Source organism: Tachypleus tridentatus, chromosome 7, assembly GCF_004210375.1.
Source record: "Tachypleus tridentatus isolate NWPU-2018 chromosome 7, ASM421037v1, whole genome shotgun sequence".
Lineage (NCBI taxonomy): Eukaryota > Metazoa > Arthropoda > Merostomata > Xiphosura > Limulidae > Tachypleus > Tachypleus tridentatus.
Genome location: NC_134831.1, coordinates 41143662 through 41164476, shown reverse-complemented (window position 1 = coordinate 41164476; position 20815 = coordinate 41143662). Strand labels below are relative to the sequence as shown.

The window sequence follows — 20815 nt, the reverse complement described above, 5'->3', positions numbered from 1 at the left end:
GGCACTGTAAAAATAAACCTTTCAGTTTGAAGTGTTGTTAAATAAAGCTGAAGGGTCAAACATTGAACCATGTCTCCTGTGTGTCTCATTTGCCTTGGTACTAGCAGTTGTAGTACTGAGGAAGGTATGTACACCTGTCAGGTTTTGGTGTCAACAAAATAATGTATACTCTTACCATTTGTGTGCCCCGTGACCAATGATAACGGATCTTGCTCCAGCAAAATGCAGCATTTCTTTTGGTAGATGACCTTTTTACTTTATTTATTTATTTTTATTGGTTATGGACATAATTCATGAACGTGTTGAGCTAGTCATTGTTCACTGGTCTGATATTAAATGTTCAGGCTGTGGTCACAGAGTCTGTACTTGTGTTCTGTGCAGAATCAGTGGCATTTTTTCCTTTGTGTGTGTTGGCTTTTTGGCACCAAAACTTGACGCAGTTGTGCTGTGCCTACTCAGGCTCAACACAGCTCACTCTACCAAGGGAAATGAGATGCATTTGTGAGCAAGATGTTTTCAGGATAATGTCACACACACTTAAGTTCCATATTTTTTTACATATACATTGCTGAAAAGCACAAGGAATATGCTTTTTCATCAGTAAAAATAGATACTAGACTTTTGGTAAATTGGCAATATTAAAGGCAAAACATGTTATATATATTTAAAAAATATTACATTTCAGTCTTTCATTTTAAAAATGATTGTTAAAAATATCTTAAACATGTTAACTTTTTTTAGAAAACTTGTCTTCTAACTCTCACCATGACTGAGAAAAAGTTCACATCATAGTCTTTTAAAGCTTTACACAGACTGTTCAAATTTTAATACTGTGTAAATTTTATTGTAACTTTGAAAAAAAAAAAATAGAAATTCTAAATTTTATATGTCCATTACATGTAACAACAAATCTTAATACTGATTTTTTCCTCTTTCAAATATAAACTGTTACAGTTTTGAACAAGAAACACAAACTGAACATACATAATTACAAGCAAGAATCTCTGAAATTTCCAGCACTTGTTGATTTGCTAAGATTGAAATATCAATAAACTTGTTAGCCCTACTAGAGGGGGTTTCATGATTATTTTGCCTATCAATTTTACATGGCTGATGGACATGCTTCAAATCACTAGTGAATATAGTAGGCTCTCCTTTGTGTGAATTCACCTGTTGTCTCAGTTTTCCTATCTAGAATATTCAGTCACTGGATGTTTTCATTCTGTAATTCCTCATGGTACACTGGATGCCCAATGTAATTTTTTCCTATTTATAGTTGAGAAAAAATAGATGAATTATAGTAGTTTTGAACTGTTATCATCTGTTGGCTGATATATTTTATGTTCTAAAATGCTTCTTGAAAGATTTTTTTTTTTTAGAATAAATTTGTGAGGTTAGAAAACTTTGAGGACAAATGATCTGGAGTATGCAGTGAGTACTGCAGATATTTTTTATCTACATTTCTTAACAAAAGTAGCTAAAATGTAAGAATTATAAACTTCTTTGGTTAGCCTTAAAAAATTTCAATGAAATGTTTAAAAAGTCCCTGAGCTCAAACCAACCAATGGTCGTGTCGTATTTCACAGGCCAAGATTAGTTTACAGAAATAGTTCAAACAAGAAAAAATACCCTACATGGAAACAACATAGTTCCAACTCTCTATAAGTTATTTGGAACTTAGCCCAATACTCTGGTCAGTTCAGAAGAAAGAACAGTGTTACTGATTTCATATTTTTAACATATATATTGATGATTTCTCTACAAACCCATGAATTGTGCTTTCTTTTAATATTAAGAAAAAATATAACATCTTATCAAAAAGAAAATACTGGATAATCATTTAGGAAGTCCTACAGAGAGATATACCAATGAAATATATAAATTATTGAATGAAAATTAATTTCTAATTCTTAGTACAAAAATCAGCTTTCACTTAAACTGACTTGGTAAAGGCTTTTGAATTTTAGAGACAAATCTTTAATACAAAACGTTTATTAACAAATCAGATTTTTTGTGAACAATTGTGCATTTTAATGATTAGTAAACGTTTAGCAACATTTGTTAACATAAATTAAGAATTATTGTAGGTATAGTTTCACATGCGTGGGCTTGGTCTGGTGTGTCAATACTGCTCTTACAACAGTTGTAACACTAGATTTGCTAACTGTTGGCTGTCAATAATTTGTGTATCCTCTAATTCTGGAGTATTTTACAGAAAAAACAAAATAATTGACTTGAAGGTAACTTGTTGAAAGGATTAAATAGGATGAGTAGTTGTTTATACATATGGTTATAACTTTTATCGTTAATGTAATTTAAAAACGTTTTCTATAGCTTCTAGCTATACCCATATTCCTTGCTTTTGTAGGTGTAATTAGGATCTGGTTTATTATTTACTGATGGCATTTAAAACTTGCTTGGCTAGCATGCTGTCTGTGATGCATAGACCAAAGGTGCAATTGATGAATAATAATAATTGGCCTCTTGGAGTTATTTTAGCCTACTTACGACATTGAGGGAAACTAAGCACTTAACTACACTTACATATTACTGATTTATATATGTTGTAGAGGACGTGTGGAGCTAGCTTTAATTACATTCAAAAGCAGGATACTACATTGTTGTTTAGTGTTTAAACTAGATTCAGTTTGCATGATTTAAAGAAGGTACATAATTAGTTTAACTGCAAGTGCTTGTTCTGTAGAGAAAAAGCAGTCATATAGTATATGGTATGCCAGCCTGAAGTTGCATGTACCTTTCTTGTTCACACAGTTCCAGCCATTTAGAGCAAATGTGTATAGCTATTTCCACTTGCTCTTGCTGAGAATGGTGATAGTCAGAAGTACAAAAGTGCATTTATCAATATGTATTAAAGTGTATGGCTATATATCAGGTTTGCGTTGTGGCAAGTGTAACGTACACCTGTTGTTCCAGAGCATCCCCTAGTAGTTACTGTAACTAAAGTTACAAGGTGAACAGCTACTAATTTGATTTTTTAACCAGTACATCTTGCATTCTGCATATTTTCTTGATCCTGTATTAAGAGTTTTTTAAAATGATAGTCTTTTCTGTAGTTTAAAATTATGTTATTTCAATTATGTCATGCTTACTCTCACTTGACTAGCTACGACAACTAACTTAGTTTTATATTGTTTCAACCTTATATTTGCAGCTACTGGACTGTAGCAATAACACTTAACTTACAACAAAATTATATTGTTTTCCCTTGTGTTATGTTTGCTGTTACTTGATTTGTAGCCATGACAGTTTACTTGGGAAACTTCAACTTTTTGTAGATTTTTCACATACATTGAAAATTGTAAAACTAGAAACTTGTCAGTGAGAATAAGTTATATAATTATTAACCAGTGTTTCAGCATTGAGTGGTACATGACATTATTGGAAGTGTGTTGCATTATAATTAAAACTGAAAATTTACAAACTATTTTGAAGTACAAACTAGTTCACATTTGAGGGGCTAACAAAGTAGATTCTTTAAAGTGAAAAATGTTTTATTTGAAAAGGGGAGGAGGGTTACTTAAACTTCTTGTACTTTTAAGGTTGAAATAAAGCTACAGTTACAGGGAATAATGAAGTTAAAAGAATTGTCATAATTAGGTATTTAAAAATAGTTTTGCAGTTAATAAGATGTCATAATTGCACAATATTAGAACAGATAAGGCTACTGTAGATTGCCAGCAAAATTTAACAATCAATTAATACAGGAATATTCTTTTCAAAGAATGTTTTCATATTTTAGGAAATCCACTCTTGCTTATTCATCATTTCTTTCATAAGAGGTGTTGGTTGTTAACTTTAATTGTTAGTTATGTTTCAAAATTGAAGGTTCTTTCAAAGTAACCTAATTATTTCCCAAAGCAAATTCTAATATTTTAGGTCCAATCAAAATATGAATAAGACATTGAAATATACGTATGTAAAAGTTTGTTATTGCGACAAGTAACGTGTAAAAAACATTAGAAAAGTTACCAAATCATTCTAACTATGATAATCTTTCAATGTAGTGGTGAATAGGTTTGTTTTTGTGAACGACAGTTGCAAGAACTGGTACACTATAAGTTTGGTAGGGAGCCCTTTGTGTTAAAACCAGAAATGGGTTATTCATTTTCAAATGCAGAACTAAACTCCTTAAAATTAATAGATTTTCTTGATTATAGATTTATTATTGCTAGAAATGCCAAACGTAATTTGTCCTAGTAACTTAAAACATGTTGTACACTTGGAAAATCCACCATTATTTTAAAAAGCTAATGTAATGAATATTAAACGAAAATTTACATTTAACATTTTTTTTGTCCATTGAAAGTTCTGGTGGTCTTGACTGAATTGTTGCACAAAAGTACATTTGTTGACTTGTGCTGCTAGAAACCAGGTTTCAGTATTTTGGTGAGCAGAGAACAGATAACCTGTGCACTTAACAGACAACAGTAGGCATGTAAATAGTTCTGAGAGTTGAATATCCTTTGAGCGATTCCAGTAGAATACCTGGTGATGAAAGAATGTTATTTTCTCTCCATGGTGTGCAAATGTTAAGTTTCAGTTTGGATAAACCATAATGTACATATTTTAGAAACTTGTTAACTTATACTACTTGATCATTGATAAACTGGTAGCAGAAAGGCCATTTTTTTCAATGCTAACTCTTGATTTAGAAACTTTCAAGAGATGCCCTGACTTTGTGGCATATATATTTTGTGTTGTTTATTTATTGGAGGAATAAAGTGAAATGTATAGAAGGATTTTCACATCTGTAATTAAAGTGTTTGTTTCAAAATCTTGAGCAAGTGAGGGCTCCCACCTCCTAGAAAATGTATTTTTCCACATCACAGAATATAAAATTTGGTTTCAAATATAGTATTTGAAATGCAAATTTTTCTATAATAAGACAAAACTATAAACAGGCATTCCCTACCTGGTATGGTTGTTGCTTTAAAGGTAAATTCATTCTAAAATACTGAATGTTTTGAAACTAACTAGGACAGCATTTAATGATGGTGAACAACATCCATTTATGTATTTTTACCAGGGAAAACTTGATAATGTTCTTGGGGAAATTAATATAAAAATTTGTGTTAGAATTCATCAAGAGGTGTACAAGTTAAATTTTTTAATGGAATGTTGATCACCTGTATTATTTAAAATTTTGTTGACGTTCACAAAGCCTATCATTGAATTAGTTTACTCGTATCTTCTGTATTTATTGTTTCGTGAAGGGTTAGGTAATTTTGAAAATCAAAAATAGTGTGCATATAAGATTATGTCAGTCATGAAATTTCAGTGACTGAGAAACTCGATTGGTATGTGTATGGATTCCTAACGTACATCTAGTGCCTCCTCCGTTGTTATGACATTGCAGTTAAAACAATGAAAAATTAACTTTTGTTTTGTGGGTGAAGGGTTACATCGATTTTAAATTTGAAAGAGTCAATTTGGGGGTTTAACAATCTCATATTTGCAACATTTTTTCTTGATTACTGACTAACAAACCATGAATGAAAATTAAAGAAGTTAAGTGTGATGTCCTGGTGTATCAAGTGGGCTTTGCAGTACTGTTAGATTGTATGATGGTAAGCTACTTCTTATAGACATGAATTAGGATACCTAAAAGGTATGGATTATTTGTTTATAGGAGGCAGAATTTAGTCTTATGAGTCATGTTTATAGGTAAGTTCATATATTGTTGGTGGTAAATGTGGTCTAATAAACTTGATAATGATTATGGTGTTGGTAACTAAAAAATTATAAATCTAGAATTTATGTAATAGAAAAGTGCTTCAATCCAGTGATTTACTACCATACAACTTATGTTGTGAAAAACTTCTTATTGTACTTGTAATTAGCTTATGAGAGTTGTAAACTTTAAAAAGTTTGGAGGCTACTGTGGTAGATAATGGGCCTTTTAGATGTATTACTGTAGTTCTTTCCTTTGTCTCGGTTTTGTTTGATGTGTAAACTGACAATTTTCATATCACTCACTTCTCATTTCATATATTACTTTTCAACATTAAACATGATAAAAATGGAAGCATTTATGATAATTATAGTGCAAATGCTCTTGAGCTTATTTTAAATCGCATTTCAGTAGAAAATAACTATCCACTTCATACCTATCAGCAAAGTATGTTGCTTTGTCATTACAGATGCATATTGCATATCATTTCAAAGAACTTCAATTGATACATTTATTAATGAACCATCAGTTGTTTTAATGACTTACACTTTTAAATTCAATGATAAAAGAAAAATAAGTATATAATATAGTAGGTAACATTATTATTCTTCTGTTGGCAAGAGGAATCCATCACTGCAGTTCCTTAAAGTATTTAAAGAATTAATGTTACGCGTGTTTCTTATATTTCTTTCAAATGAGACATTTTTTGGCATATTTTTCACTAGTTTCTTGTAAGTAGAAATTCAGATTGTTGTTGTAATATTGTTGTATCAATACTTTTCTAATCTGTGGTCATGCATTGTCTGAAAAACTTAACATTTGAAAGTTAAAAATCCTTTTGACCAGAGAACAGTTGATTTGGCCTTACAAAAAAATTAGGATAACAATATGATAATTATTTTATTAAGGGTAGCAGTATTTTAATCCATTGGTTAAAACTGAAGACAAAGTAGTTTTAGTTCAGAAAAGAATTAATGGTAGAACTGTGTAAAATTATAAAATGTTTATATTAAGTGGTAGGAGACAAAAACATTTTTTTCCCATTAGTATCATTTAGAATATAATGGTAAAGGGGAAGAACCATTGGTGTCTTGTCTTTCAGTGTTTTTACAGTGCATCTATTTTGAAACAGCTGGTGTCATTAAAGTGATATTATATACACTTCATGTTCAAAAATGATTTAAAGCAGTAGTGATAATTGTTATTTTTATGGTGTTACTTTAACATATAACTGATGAATTATTTATTGTTTCATTTGTAACTTGCCCCTTGAAATTACAAATGTCGGGATATTGAGTTAACTATTCAAAACTACAATTTTTATATTTTATGGGAGAAAAAAAATTTAAATCAAAGAAAGACCCATCTCATAATTAAAAAAGAAACTTAAAAATTATCTTTTATTGTGGCAAAAAGTAATATTTAATATTTGCTTTAGTGGGAAATAGTTGTTTTATGTAGCACTGAAATAATGCTAAAATGTTCTACCAGGCATCTGAGTTTTCATGAGACATCAACTTAAAAGTCACAAAGCTAAAACTTTCATTTATTAGTAGTTATAGTATTTGTACATACACTAGTTTTAAAATACTTCAGAAAGCCTTATGTACCTTTGTTTATTATTTGTTTGTGTAATATTGTTAGCTTACATTAGGCTTATATAACCTTTTTTTAGTGTATGTTTGTGTAATCTTGTTAGTTTATGTTAAGCTTACATAATTTTGTTTATTGCACGTTTGTTTTTATCTTGGTAGGTTATGTTAGACATACATAACCTTCTTTATGGTATGTTTTTGTAATCTGGTTACTTAATTTTAGGTTGCATAACCTTGTTAATTGATTTAAGAACTTTAGTGGAGTGCAACTGCCTGTTGAAAGAGGAGACATTTTGGCTTTTAAATTGAAAAAGCCTCATTGTAGAAGCTGAAATGTCTCATCTCTCCACAGGCAATTGAAGTTCATTAAAGTTCTCAAATGTCTCTTTTAGTTTATTATAGGTTCACATAACCTTAACCTTATCATAGGTTTACACCTTCAAATAATCTGAATGTTTTTTCTAAACTTATGACTTAAGCATTAAGTTTTAAATTCTGTGTTGGCTTGATTACCGTGAGTTTGTATTTGATATTAAAACATAGATTTTATTGTGATCAGGTATATCTTAATTTGTGCTTTGGGTGAATATGTTTAATTTATTGCAATTTATCTCTGTAGAAATTTACTGCATTTTGATAATTAACATGTAATTTTGCATACCACATAGACAGAAAGTACAAAAAAAAATTCTTGTTAGTAGTTACTGCTGTAGTTTTAAAACTGTTTATTTGGACCTGGGTTTCACAAAAGTTTGGTATTATTTAACAACTTGTGGTCTTTATTTTAAAGTTTTTGTTTTTATTCTTAGGTTTATGTATCTCTTACTGGTCAAGAAGAAATGCCAGTAAGTACAGTTTCTCTTTTCACAAATATTTTAAGAAAATTTGGAGTTAAACTATACCTTTTTAAGTGAGAATTTCTAGTAGTAGTAGTAGCTATAATACTCAACATTAATATTAGTACTATCTGATTTCTTGGTGAAAGATGGTTTTCAAGTGTATTAATATTTAAAATTTTGGAAAATGTAAATATCTGCTACTGTCTAAATACTGAAAGCTAGCAAAGCACTTGAAAAACAACACCTAAATTTGTTATAAAAACAACTTAACAGCAGATTTTTTTCACAATCCTCTTAATGTGTCCATTAATGCTGATTTCATTTAAATCAAAGTTATGAAATAAACAGCATGTAAGATCTATTTCTCATCTCTAACAAGTCACTGCCATGTAAGTTTTTTGTTCAATACCAGAATTCACTACATGAGCTGAACTGTGAGAGACAAAACGATTTTTACAACTTAAAGTTACTGAATGAAAAGCTATTGGACAATGACTGTGGGAGATGGGAAATGCCATTTAAAACATGCTTGTGAATTAGAGCTTCATCTGGGTAATTAAGAGGAACATTGCAAAAAAGATCTTTATTTAGTTTTTGTAACAAATTTAGGCAGAGTTTTGTACTGTACGTATAACGACTGGTGGTGTAACGTAGTGTACTGTTTTTGGCAGTCTTATGATGTGCATCACCATTCAGTATCTTTAATTTTAAATGTGTGATGTGATTAAAATTATTGAATGTTGTATTCAATGTTGAACATTGAATTATGGCTTAGGTATATGTAGTAGTGATGAGTGTATAGAATATTATTTTTAACACTGTTTGGAAAGTAATAGTTTTATTTCCTGAAGGACAGTGATTTCTGATTGCAACTCCTGGTTTTGAATATGTAAACAACATTTGAATTATGGTGTACTTTTTTTACCATTTTGCAGACTTAATCATATCAAATTAGTGATACAGTGTTATTTATGAAGTCGCTTTAAGAGTACCAGTTATTTGAAAAATGCCATCCAATAAAACTACTATTGAAGCTGGCAGAAATTGAGTATAACTGTTCGTCTGTAGTTCTTAGTAGCAGTCATTATGTGACAATCAGTGTGGGGTTGGGTATTATAAGACTATAGAATAATAGTATAATTTATTAAGTGAAATTAATTTATATCCAGTGGGTGGAACAGAGAAGTCTGTTTTTGTTTTTTAAGATCCCTTATACATTTAGTATTTTTGTAACTTGTATGCCAATTCAGTGGCTCTGTAAGTTTTAAAGATAGAATGTTCTTCTAGATATGGTGTCCTCCCACTCCACCTACAGAAGAGAATGACCTGTATGTTGACCACAGTTTGGGGTTCTTGTATGAAGATAGCATTATGACAGAGTCACAGTTACCTCCAGTATTTGTAAAGAAAGAGGTTAAGCACCATAGAGTTGATGCAGCCTCCACAGGTAGATTTGTGAAAAAAAAAGCCACTCTTTGAGAGTGTGATCCTTTCCATAGTTTATGAGATTTTTTTGGTCAAATTTATGAATGGAAAGTATTTATATTCCTTGACCTGTAATTTTAGCCATAGTATACATTTCAATAAATTTATTTATAAAGTTATATAAATGACTGCTTGGAAGACAAATTTAATTATATAATTACTTAAGAAAGGATTGTTTTACATAGTAGCTTGTAAACATCTGTAAATTAGGCAAGTAATTTATTTCTGGTACTGATATGATAAAATCATATATGGTAATGATAAAATAAATTGATAAAAACTCAGTGTTTTGGTTTTACTCACACAGCTGTGGTCACTCGGAAACAGAAGGTCCGTAAGGAGGAGACTGTGCACATTCCACGTTCCTTATTTGATCGACCTTCAGCAGCAATATTGAAAATGAGACGAGAAGCCAAAATGCAAAAGGTCAAGGGGTTGATGGTGGGGCCAATGACCTTTCAAAGACCATTTGGGTTGGGGGTTCCTGCAGTGAAACCTCCTGTGCCGTATTCCAAATCTTCATCAGAATCGCAGGCGGATGTACCTGAATGGCTGGTTCATGAAGACTGGGCCTTGCTACAAGTTAGTTTTTTTTTTAAACAAGTAGCTGTTGTTGACAATGGATCAAATTTCTGGCAGTGAATCTCAAATTTCTTGTTTGTTTAATTTGGTTTCATTAAATCAAAGTAACTATCTATATGTGATAAGAGCATTCATCTCTGCTGAAAAGCCAGGTAGTTTACCCTTATTTGTCAAAGCAGCATTTCTGAATTTGTCTGTTAGTTTTTTGGTGTTATTATGTCAATCCCACACATAATTCTTACTAAGGATTTGGGACAAATAAAACTCCTGTTAAGTGTCAATGCAGCTTCAAGAGCATGTCTGTTGTATGTAGGGCCAGGCATAGCCAGGTGATTAGGAAGCTCAACTCTCAATTTGAGAGTTGAGGCTTTGAATCCCCATCACACCAAACATGCTTGTCCTTTCAGCCTTGGAAATGTTATAGAATGTGACAGTCAATCCCATTATTCGTTGGTAAAAGAGTAGCCCAAGAGTTGTTGATGGATGGTGATGACTAGCTGCCTTCCTTCTAGTCTTTCAGTGTTAATTAGGGGTGGCTGATACAAATAGCCCTCATGTAGCTTTGTGTAAGGTTAAAAAACTGGTGAGTGCAGAAAAAATATCCACTTGATTTTATTACACACAAATAAGGAAAACACAAATACGTAATAAATATGGTAATGTATGTAATAATAATAATAAAAAGATATCTTTAGGATTAAAATTTCTTTTGATTCATGTAACATTGTAAAGTCACAGTAAAGCACTATTTGAGTTCTGACTATAAACCATAAGTTTAAGATGGGATGATAACCTTGAAATATATCTTTTCATTCCCTGAACTTGCAGACACTATGCCAGAAAGAACACCTTTTGGTTTTGCTTAGTAAATTTGTTTCTCTGATGGTTATTAACTTCAACTGTATCATTTTGTTTTCCAGGTGATTCAATCTTTACAAGGCCTTCCTCTAAACCTCACAGTACTTTCTCCTGCACATATACCAAACTGGGACCTTGTAGCTGATGTGTTTAACTCTGTCAGCCGAACCTATCGTTCACCCAAACAGTGCAAAGCTCGTTATGAGAGCGTCATTGTGCCCCGAGAGGAAGGGAGAATATTGTATGATACTAACCCTAAGAAACAGAAGAAAACAAAAGGGATATACAAGGTATATGTGACAACTTTAAGCTGTCATTCTAAGATGATAAACTTAAGTGGGATAAATAGCATTGGTGTGAGAGGATTAGTTAGCCCCAAGAAAAAGAATATACAGTGTATCTATAGAAATGTGAAAGTATATGACTGCAAGATACTAAACTAAAGAACTTATGAGCCAAATATGTGTGTGTGTGTTTGTTAATTATTTTTTGTTGAATAGGTTGTGTGAAACCATCATGTAGAAATAGAAGCTTATTTTCTTAACTGTTTTAATAAATCTTTACTTTCAAGCATTTATGTTTTTGTCTAGTTACTTTTTTAGAGAAAACATTTCCTACCCTTTTAAAAAAATATTAGCACAGTTAAGTTTATGGAATGGTTTGAATATGGTGGGAAGAATGCTAGCTGTAATCATTCTTCAAAAAGATTTGACCTGAGAGGTTTAAAGCTAGGGTTAGTGAAAATAGGTGTTTATGTAGGAATTATAGTTTTACTTGGCCCTATGTTACCACATTTTGTCTATAAAGAATTTAATTGTGTTTCCAAACTAGTATAAATTCCATTTTCCATGAAAGATTAAGTTGCTTTTGTTTTTATCAGGATGCTTCATTTATGATTAAAAAACTGGGTAAAATAGCTTTGGTTTATTAGTTATAAGTTCTCCACACGTGTTTATACATTCATATATATACACACACACATACAAGTGCAAGTTTTTCTCTCAGTCACTCTTTGATACCATAGATACTATAATTTAAAATATATACAAAAGATAAAGGAAAGATTGCTGTTAACTAAGTACTCTCTGCCTTTTCTACAGACCAAGAACAACCGTCCTATGAGGACTAGCCAACTTTACATACAGGATAACAACAACACTTTCACCAGCTTGTACAACAATCGCTTTGAAACCATCAAGTCTGTGGCTAACAAGCGTACACCAACCTTGAAACCTCTCTTTGTGAACCCTGCAGGGAAGAACCTAAAGCATGCTGCTGTGCTAGCAGAGAGTGGAATTGTATACGATCAGCCACTTAGTCCAGTGAAGGTGGCTTCCAACAGAGCTGATAGGATTGCAAGAGAAAAGCAACGTACACAGCAGGCAGCCGCAGCTGTAAGTATTGTGAGGAAGAACTGATTAATATAATAAAAAGTGTGGATTACTTCCTTAAGTTACTTAATTTACTATACATCTCCCCTGTACACTTAAGATTAAAAAATAAAAATAAATGAAACTTTGTAATTGTAACTTAAATATGGCTTGTTGATAGTTTCCTATTTTTTGATTCACTGTTCTCAGTTGAATCCAATTCCATTATGGAATTGAATTGTGCTAAATCTAATATTCTGTATTGATAACAACCATAAACTTATTGTGTGCCATCTTTCTGTAAAAAAGATTTGTAATCAGTACTGGACAGTGTCCAATTTTAAGCTGTTTTATTGAACTGTGTTGTAAATATTTTAACTAAAGTAGATAAGTTTAACTTGTTGCAGTATATAAAATAGTAAAAGTGACAGAGATGGAAATTGTGACTTACTAGGCAGCAGCAGCAGCAGAACAACAGCTGACAGCACAGAGACAACAACAGCAGCAGCAGGTGACTGTCACAGCTCAGGGAATCTCTCAGCAGCAAGCAGCACATGCTCAGGCTGTGATTGCTAGTCTTACTCCTCAAACACAACAATTACAAGCTGTTGTAAGTGTTTGGATGCTTGTTTATATAATTAATAGGCTTACTTTCACACTTTAGTACATTACTATGAGCAGAATGTGGTAAGTGTTTAAACTGTGCTAACAACCCTGTGATTTAAACGTCTGAAGTAAAAAATTTGTTAATCTGGACTAAATGTTCAGTGAAACAACACTTTTAAATTCTAAATACAAGGCTTATTATTTTTACATTTAGTCTAACATTACTCTTGGATAGGGAAAACATCTTCAAGAAGAATGTGATTCTGTTAATCAAATCGTATATTTTATTCTGTGTATTCCATGAGTGGATTTGTTAAGGTTCAGAGGAGCTGCATGCCAAAGATATAGGTTTCAATATATGTATGGTGACTAGATGTTTTGCAAGAAAAATCAACTTTATCCAATCATTTCTATTAGAGTTTTAAAGAATTTTCTCTACCAAGTATAAAATTACTAAGTACTGTTTGTTGTTATGGATCTTAATGATACATAAGTATTAGTTTGATTATTAGACTGAAGGGTTTATCTCAGTGGAAACATGTAGTATCACTGTTTTGAAAAAAATAAATGTAATCCATACCTGTAATTTTATTGTAGCATATTTTACCTGTTATATATAGATTCATTTTTAATCATTGTTTTGTTAGTATCGTTTTAAAGGTTTTTCTCATTTTATAAAGTATTGGATTAATTTATGTGATCAAAATAAAGGAGTAGGAAATTCCACTCCTTTTTAAATAATAGAAATTGAATTGTTTGAATTTAGTTACAGGTATTATAATATTACAATTTTTTTATTATTAGGTTTCTTTTTTTTATTTCTCAACATGTATAGTCAAGCTGGCTGTTAAACTCTAAAATATAGCCATTGTTTTTGTATGTGTGAATAAACTCTGTATTTGAATGGAACTGAAAATTAATTTTTTTATCGGTTTCTTTGGAGGTCAGTCCTGTGATTGTTTTAAGTGCTTTATGTCTTAAAAAAGAAAACTTTGCCACTGGATATTTGTTTTTGAAAAGTATTTCTCACGAAACTGATCTCATCAGAGCAGCAATTTTATTTATAAAGTTTTGCATGCAGTACAAGAAGATATGAAGGTAGCTACTCTACACAAATATACTTTCTTCTCTTAGCATGCCAGTCAGTTGACTAAAGCTGCTCTACAGGGCGGAGCTACCACAGTATCCTTAGCCAAGCAACTGAGCACGGGAATCGTTGTCAACACGGCAGCAACAGCAGCCACTCTGGCCACCTTGAGTAAAGCACTAGGGCAATCTGGTGTAGCAGCTGTTCAAACTCAAGGAGCTACACTGACGGTAAGCTCCAGCAACCAACAAAATACAGTTCTAGAACAGTCTGATGTCACAACTGTTTAACTGAAGTTGATGTTTTAACTCTCACTATGGACTTGGTCCCAAGGGTGACCTCATTTGTGTTTGTGTAATTTTCAAACTACTACTTTACCACAGGAAGTGTATCTTTCCAAAATTATCCAGATTATCAGTAAACTATACAACTTTTAATATACAAAATATATAAGATTTTGTAGTTTTCAAATGTTGATTAATCAGCATGCAAAGTAATTTTGGTTTTAAAATTAAAAAAATACTTTTATGCATCATAAGATTGTCAAATTCCATATGCAAAATCTTTATAATTTTGAGTTAATTATTGACTTTTTTTTCAACTTGTTATTTTCACTATCTTAACCTCTGTGTTAGATATACAAGACTGCTTGGTTTAAGAGTTATTATTTAGCTTATTTGATGGTCTAGTATATATATTAGTGATTATTTACTTCTCATAGCCAGAGAGTTAAAAGCTATTATTTTTAAAGTGATAGTTACATGAACTTTCATTATTTAACTTTTTGTCTTTAATATTTTTCTCATTACCATAAGAGAGTATTGCTTCATTATAGCATCTGATAGGTTGTAAAAACTTTGAGGCCTTAGTGAAGATAATATATAGGCAACCAACCAAACACAAGCAAAGTAAAGTTCATTTACAAAATGTGAAATTAGCCACTGTGTGAGTGATCAATCATAAAGGGTAATGTTTTAAAGTTAGTTTCACAGTTTAATAGAGATAAGGAGAATACTTTGTTTTGTTAACTGATATTCTAAAGTAATTGAACCCCTATGTATGGACAAAAAGGAAACAATAAGCAAAGAATTAGTAAGAGTTTAAGGTACAACTGTGATACCCTATAATGTAAAGAATTTTTGTTCATATGTTTGACTTGTTTTGAATGTTATGTTTAAACAAGTGGATTGTATGCTTTCCATTTATTGTTTGAATCTTCCCCAACAAGTCACAGACACCTACTGTAGAAGAATCCCAGCCCACATCCATACTTGATACCTTCACACTCAGTTTGGGTTCAGTTGATTTGACTGACCTCATAATTAACATAAAAATTTGGAAAATAGATTGTGCTTATTGATTTGTCATAGATCTATTACATAAACAATTATTTCTAGAAATGGAAAGATATGGGTGGGGCCATTGTGTTTGATTCACTAAACGAGCAAAATCTCAGTAAATAGAATAAATAGATATGAGGTTTTTGTTTCATATTTTAGCTTTTCAGTAATAATAATTTGAGTTTCTAATTTGTAAGAAACTATAGACTTTGTATTTGGATGTCATAAACATACAATAAAACCTGTCTAAAATGGAATCGCATAGGACTGAGCAAAATTTATGTCTTAGATAGTGAACATGCGTTTCATTAATTAATTATAATTTTTGAGAGGAACGTTATACTTGCTTGACTTAAGGGAAGTAAGACTTTTGTGTATAAAGTTATTATACTGTTTATGCCTTATTTATTATAATAAGAACAAAAATAGACATTCAAAATATACATAAATACACAAAATCTTAATAAAATTTATTTGAAGAAAGTGTCCAATTCCAATTGTTTTTTTTAATGGGCTTTCTCATGTAGTTAAAAGAGAACACCAATTTTATGGCCTTTTCATGAAGTCATTTTTCCCCTTCATTTTTGCATGCAATTTGATAGCATTAATGTAACTTAACACTTGTGATGAAGTAGGAATTTCTATTTCTTCACTATCTTTTCTATGTTGTTCATCTTCTGAATCTCTCACATTGTTACTATCTTGTGATTGTATTGTAGATTTTAAATCATTTTCATCAGTTTCTGTTAAAACATTCACAAAACTTTCCACGTTCACAGAATCATCTGCCTTAATTTTCTCAATCAGAGTTTGGATTTCACTAGAATGGTCATAACAAACAACTTCTCCACAATCACTGCCATTATCAAGAATAAATCCACAGTTTTGAAAGCACTTTATTATGCATTTATCTTTTATGCATTTGATTGAATGATTTACAAATACAATTACTTCTAACACGTCAATTTTCATGGTCATTTCAGATGCTCTCTTACAGTCATCCATGTTTGCAATAATATGCTTAAGCATCAATTGTCTGTATTTTAATTTTATACACTGTATAATTCCATTATCTAGTGGCTGTAGAACTGATGTTGTACACAGAGGTAAAAAGACTAACGAACATTTGAAAGTTGAACTTTTGGGTGACAAGTTGCATTATTTAGGAAAAGTAGAATATTCCTGTTCTCTTGTTTCATTCTTTTGTTTAATTTGTTCAAACATTCCTCGAATATAGTATCTGTCATCCACACATTATTATTCACTTTCCATTCCACAGGAAGTTGATTCTTCCTTAAATTTTTGAAAGAGCACAGATTTTCACTTTTACCTATTACCCATGGTTTCCCCAGTTTTCTATCAGCAAATGTGACCAAAAGTACAGTCAGTCGTTCTTTTGAAAAAGATCTCCAGAATAATGATGGGCAGAAAACAGAACATAATACAGGGTGTTTGGAAAGTCACTGCTCAGTTTTGAAAGCAGCGATAACAGCATTCATTCAGTCTATTTCAAGCCAGCAACTGATAGTGGTGTTTAGAAACAAAATAAGAAGGATCCAAGCCTGTATTGATGCCAACGTGGGTCACTTTCAACATTGTTTATAATTGTCATTCTTATTTACCTCCTGTATTCTATATTGAAACATGTCTGTTAATAAATATATAAGTGCACAGTGACTTTCCAAACACCCTGTATATTTAACCAATACTTGCTGTAACAAAATGTCTGAGAATTTATTACTATTTAAACAACTTAATATTTAATCAAAAACATTTTTTTCTGCCTTACTCAGGATCTAATCCTACTTGTTGATAGATGAGGTAGGTGAAAGATAGTTTTTAGTTTGCATTATGCAGGTTCTGCCATATAGAGGGCCTTTTATAAGAGAAATCCTAAGATAATGCTGCAAAATTTTCATATTTCTGGCTTGTACAGGTTTCTGTCCTATGCAGTTTCTGGTTTAGATAGGTTTTACTGTATTATTAAATGCTGTTGCAGTAAACATACCACATGACACACAAAAATTGACATTTAGGAATTCTTTTAATATTTACATTTAAAATAAAGAATCAGCAACTATATGATACAGAAGTTTGAATTATAAGCTAAAATGTGATACTTATTGACATAAATCTGTGAAACAATGGAATGATAACATTTTGAATGTAAGTCTACATACATGATGACATGCCCTTTGATCTATGACCATGAGGAGTTAATGATATGCATTTGCAGTCAGGCTGGCAACCTGAGTAAAACACTTAAGACATTTTACCATTATGGCAGTTCAGTATCTAGGTAATTATTTTCTGCAGTCTTACAGCTTTAGTATGAACATATAGGTATGTGACAAAATGTGGAGTATATTAACTTTACAGTTGTACTTAAAATTAATGTGGTTTAAAATAATTTTGAAATTTTAGCATTGTTATTAAAATATGATTGATCTCTCTATAAATCACAGGCTGCTAATGTAACTGGTCTAACTCAAGCAACGCTTCGCACTCAAAGGGCCTCTACTACTGGTATTACTACTACAACTATGACTCTGCCAGAAGCTGTTGTAGCAGCTGCAGGCCTTACTGGTCAAGCCAGAACTATAGCTACCACAGGTGTTAACACTGTGGCCACACCGTCCATTGTTTCAGTGGCTGGCTTAACTGCAGCCCAGATTCATGCTGCTACTAGACTTAATGCTGCAGGTGAGTCAAGCCTTACTATTTTACTATCTAAAGTTTGATGTTAGTAATACAGACTATGGTCTTTGTCCTCAAGATAAGATTGGTTTAATGTTTTTCAGTTTAACAGCAAAGGTAATCGTACAGATAACTTGTGTACTGTGGAAAATAGAGGTGATGCATGATCTTCCTTTAGTGGGGAAGTTATTGATAAACTAGGGATATCTTTAGACATTGATAAACTAGACATATCTTGAGTATTGAGAAATATTTTAGACGTTGAGAAAAGTTACTTTATGTTATATTTTTTTATATTAACTAGTGACAGTTGGAAGTAATCAACTAACATCAGCGAGGACACTGACAGGAAATCAACTACATGTTTACAGACAGAATGCTATGAGGCAACAACGATTGCAGGTACATTTACAGTCTGTGTAGTTTCAATCGAACATTGCTTGTGTTGTTTCTGTACTAGATTTAATTTTAAGTTTTAATTTGAAGCCCACTGGGAGCAGTTTTATATAAATTGCTGCATAAAACATCAGAGAAATTTTTCCATATGAACATTGGGAGTTTTTCATTGTTACAGTAACATGAAGGGAAGTTCTACCATTTGTTGTAACTTTTATACTAATTCACAAACTCAGGTAATTGCTATTAGGAATACTATAAAGAACCTCACGAGAAAATTGAATAAAATATTCAGTACTGTAAAGTACAATGTGAAATGCAATTTAATGAAAGTTTGTTTGTTTTGAATTTTGTGCAAAGCCAGCAAAGGCTATCTCACTAGCCATCCCTAATTTGGCAGTGTTAAGGCTAGAGGGAAGGCAGCTAGTCATCACACTACCCACCATCAACCTTTGAGCTATTCTTTTACTAGTAGCATTAACCATCACATTATATTTGCCTCTTGATGTGGATTTCTGTATATGGTGAGGGGACCTCCCAGGGAAGGTTCTGTTCTTTCAGTTTACCTCCTCTGAGATCTAAACATCTACCCGTATGTTTGCTGTGGGTGGCGACCCGTGAAGGGGAGGAGAGGATTCTGGTGATTGAGGGGTCCATCCATGACACACCACTCTGGCCTTGAATTCCTGTAGACGGGCAGCCTTGGGTCATTTGGCTGAATCACCTTGACTAGGGTCAATTAAGTGCCAGTGTTGGATGATCTCAACAGGTGTTTGGACATTGTATCTGATGCTGGTGTTTGGGTATAGTGCTCAAGAAACCCTGGTGTTGCTACAATGTCCTTGTTTGACATTGTAGTGCATCCCATCATTGGGTTCCAGTGTGGGTGGGGTCAGTGGGCACCGAAATATTCCTTTTATTTTATTATGGGTCCTCCAAATAAAAACTTAAATAGGGAAAAAACAGTCCGTAGAAAAACGACCACATCTTGAAGGTTCTGAGCAGCAATCTTCAACATCTGTAACACTTGTTGTACCTCATTTTCTTATTTTACATTCTCTTTTAGACAAATTTTTATGGCAAATGTCTCCCTTTTTCATTCAGAAGGGACTAGAGGGACTTGCTGGCTCTCCAAAGTCAGTAAAGAAGCTTCTATCTAGTGATATATTGGCAGAAACATCCACATCTCAACACAGTGAACTCCTCTTGCATTCAAAGGCAATTGGGGATATATCTATTGAAGTTACACCTCATGTTACTTTGAATTCGTCACTAAGAGTTATTGTTGAGAGGGATTTGAAGAACATCCTCGATTCAGATATTCTTGCTGGATTTTCTACTCACGGAGTTTCTGTAGTGAAGTGTATCTCCACTCATAAAGATGGAGTTACATTGCCAACCAATATCCTCGTTCTGACATTTACATCATCACATCCACCTACCACCATCAAGGCAGGTTATCTTAATTGCAAGGTATTGTCATACATTCCAAACCCTCTCAGATGTTTTCAGTGTCAGCGGTTCAGTCACTTGAAGACATCATGTCATGGTTCCTTGAAGTGTGCTCGTTGCGGTGGCAAGGACCATGATGCCTATGGGTGTGAAACGGACTCTCATTGCATTAATTGCATTGGTTCTCACTCATCATACGTTCGTTCTTGCCTTAAATAGGTGAAACAAAAAAGAGGTGCAACGTTTGAAGACGATTCAAAACATTACCATGATGATGAATGTCCACCATGTCCACCACTTGAACTTATGTTACTACACTTCATTTCACAACTACAGTGGGAGTGCAGACAGATCTCTCTGTGTCTCCAAAAGAATCTTTCTCTAAACAAATGAAAAGTCTTTTTACCTCCATGGTTAAAAAAAGTTGGTGAATCAACTTCAACGCCCATCTCTGTCCCTTACATACATTCCAACAAATCCAAAGATCCACTTCCTTTGGTTCTAGGTAGAGGCATTTCCTCAGATACATCTTCTTCTCCCTGCCCATTCAACCCAGGACAGGATCCATGGAGGTTGACAGACCTCCCTCAAATAAGGACAGTGAGGAAAAATGACATGGTCGTAAATGAAAGGGTTCTCCACCCAGTTCACCTACAGGTAAATAAAAATGGCCACCTTGATACAATGGATCTGTCAAGGTTTACGTTCTGATCTGGATGACATCAAAACACTGATTGCTTCCTACCATCCTGTATGTCTTTTCTTACAGGAAACATTTCTGAAACCTGCCGATACAGTCACCTTTTGGAGGTTTTC

At 32.5% G+C, this 20815-nt stretch overlaps 1 protein-coding gene across 7 annotated transcripts in view; it reads left to right on the top strand.

Annotated features, from left to right (window-relative positions):
• dom (domino helicase) overlaps positions 1-20815 on the top strand; it is a 103558-nt gene that overhangs the window by 68768 nt on the left and 13975 nt on the right. For all 7 annotated transcript variants that reach the window (XM_076511268.1, XM_076511264.1, XM_076511267.1 and 4 more), the window contains 9 exons: positions 8097-8132; positions 9414-9573; positions 9919-10193; positions 11114-11341; positions 12152-12445; positions 12876-13031; positions 14162-14344; positions 17920-18157; positions 18456-18553. In XM_076511268.1, the coding sequence (XP_076367383.1) occupies positions 8097-8132; positions 9414-9573; positions 9919-10193; positions 11114-11341; positions 12152-12445; positions 12876-13031; positions 14162-14344; positions 17920-18157; positions 18456-18553 (1668 nt within the window). The remainder of the gene's footprint in view (positions 1-8096; positions 8133-9413; positions 9574-9918; positions 10194-11113; positions 11342-12151; positions 12446-12875; positions 13032-14161; positions 14345-17919; positions 18158-18455; positions 18554-20815) is intronic.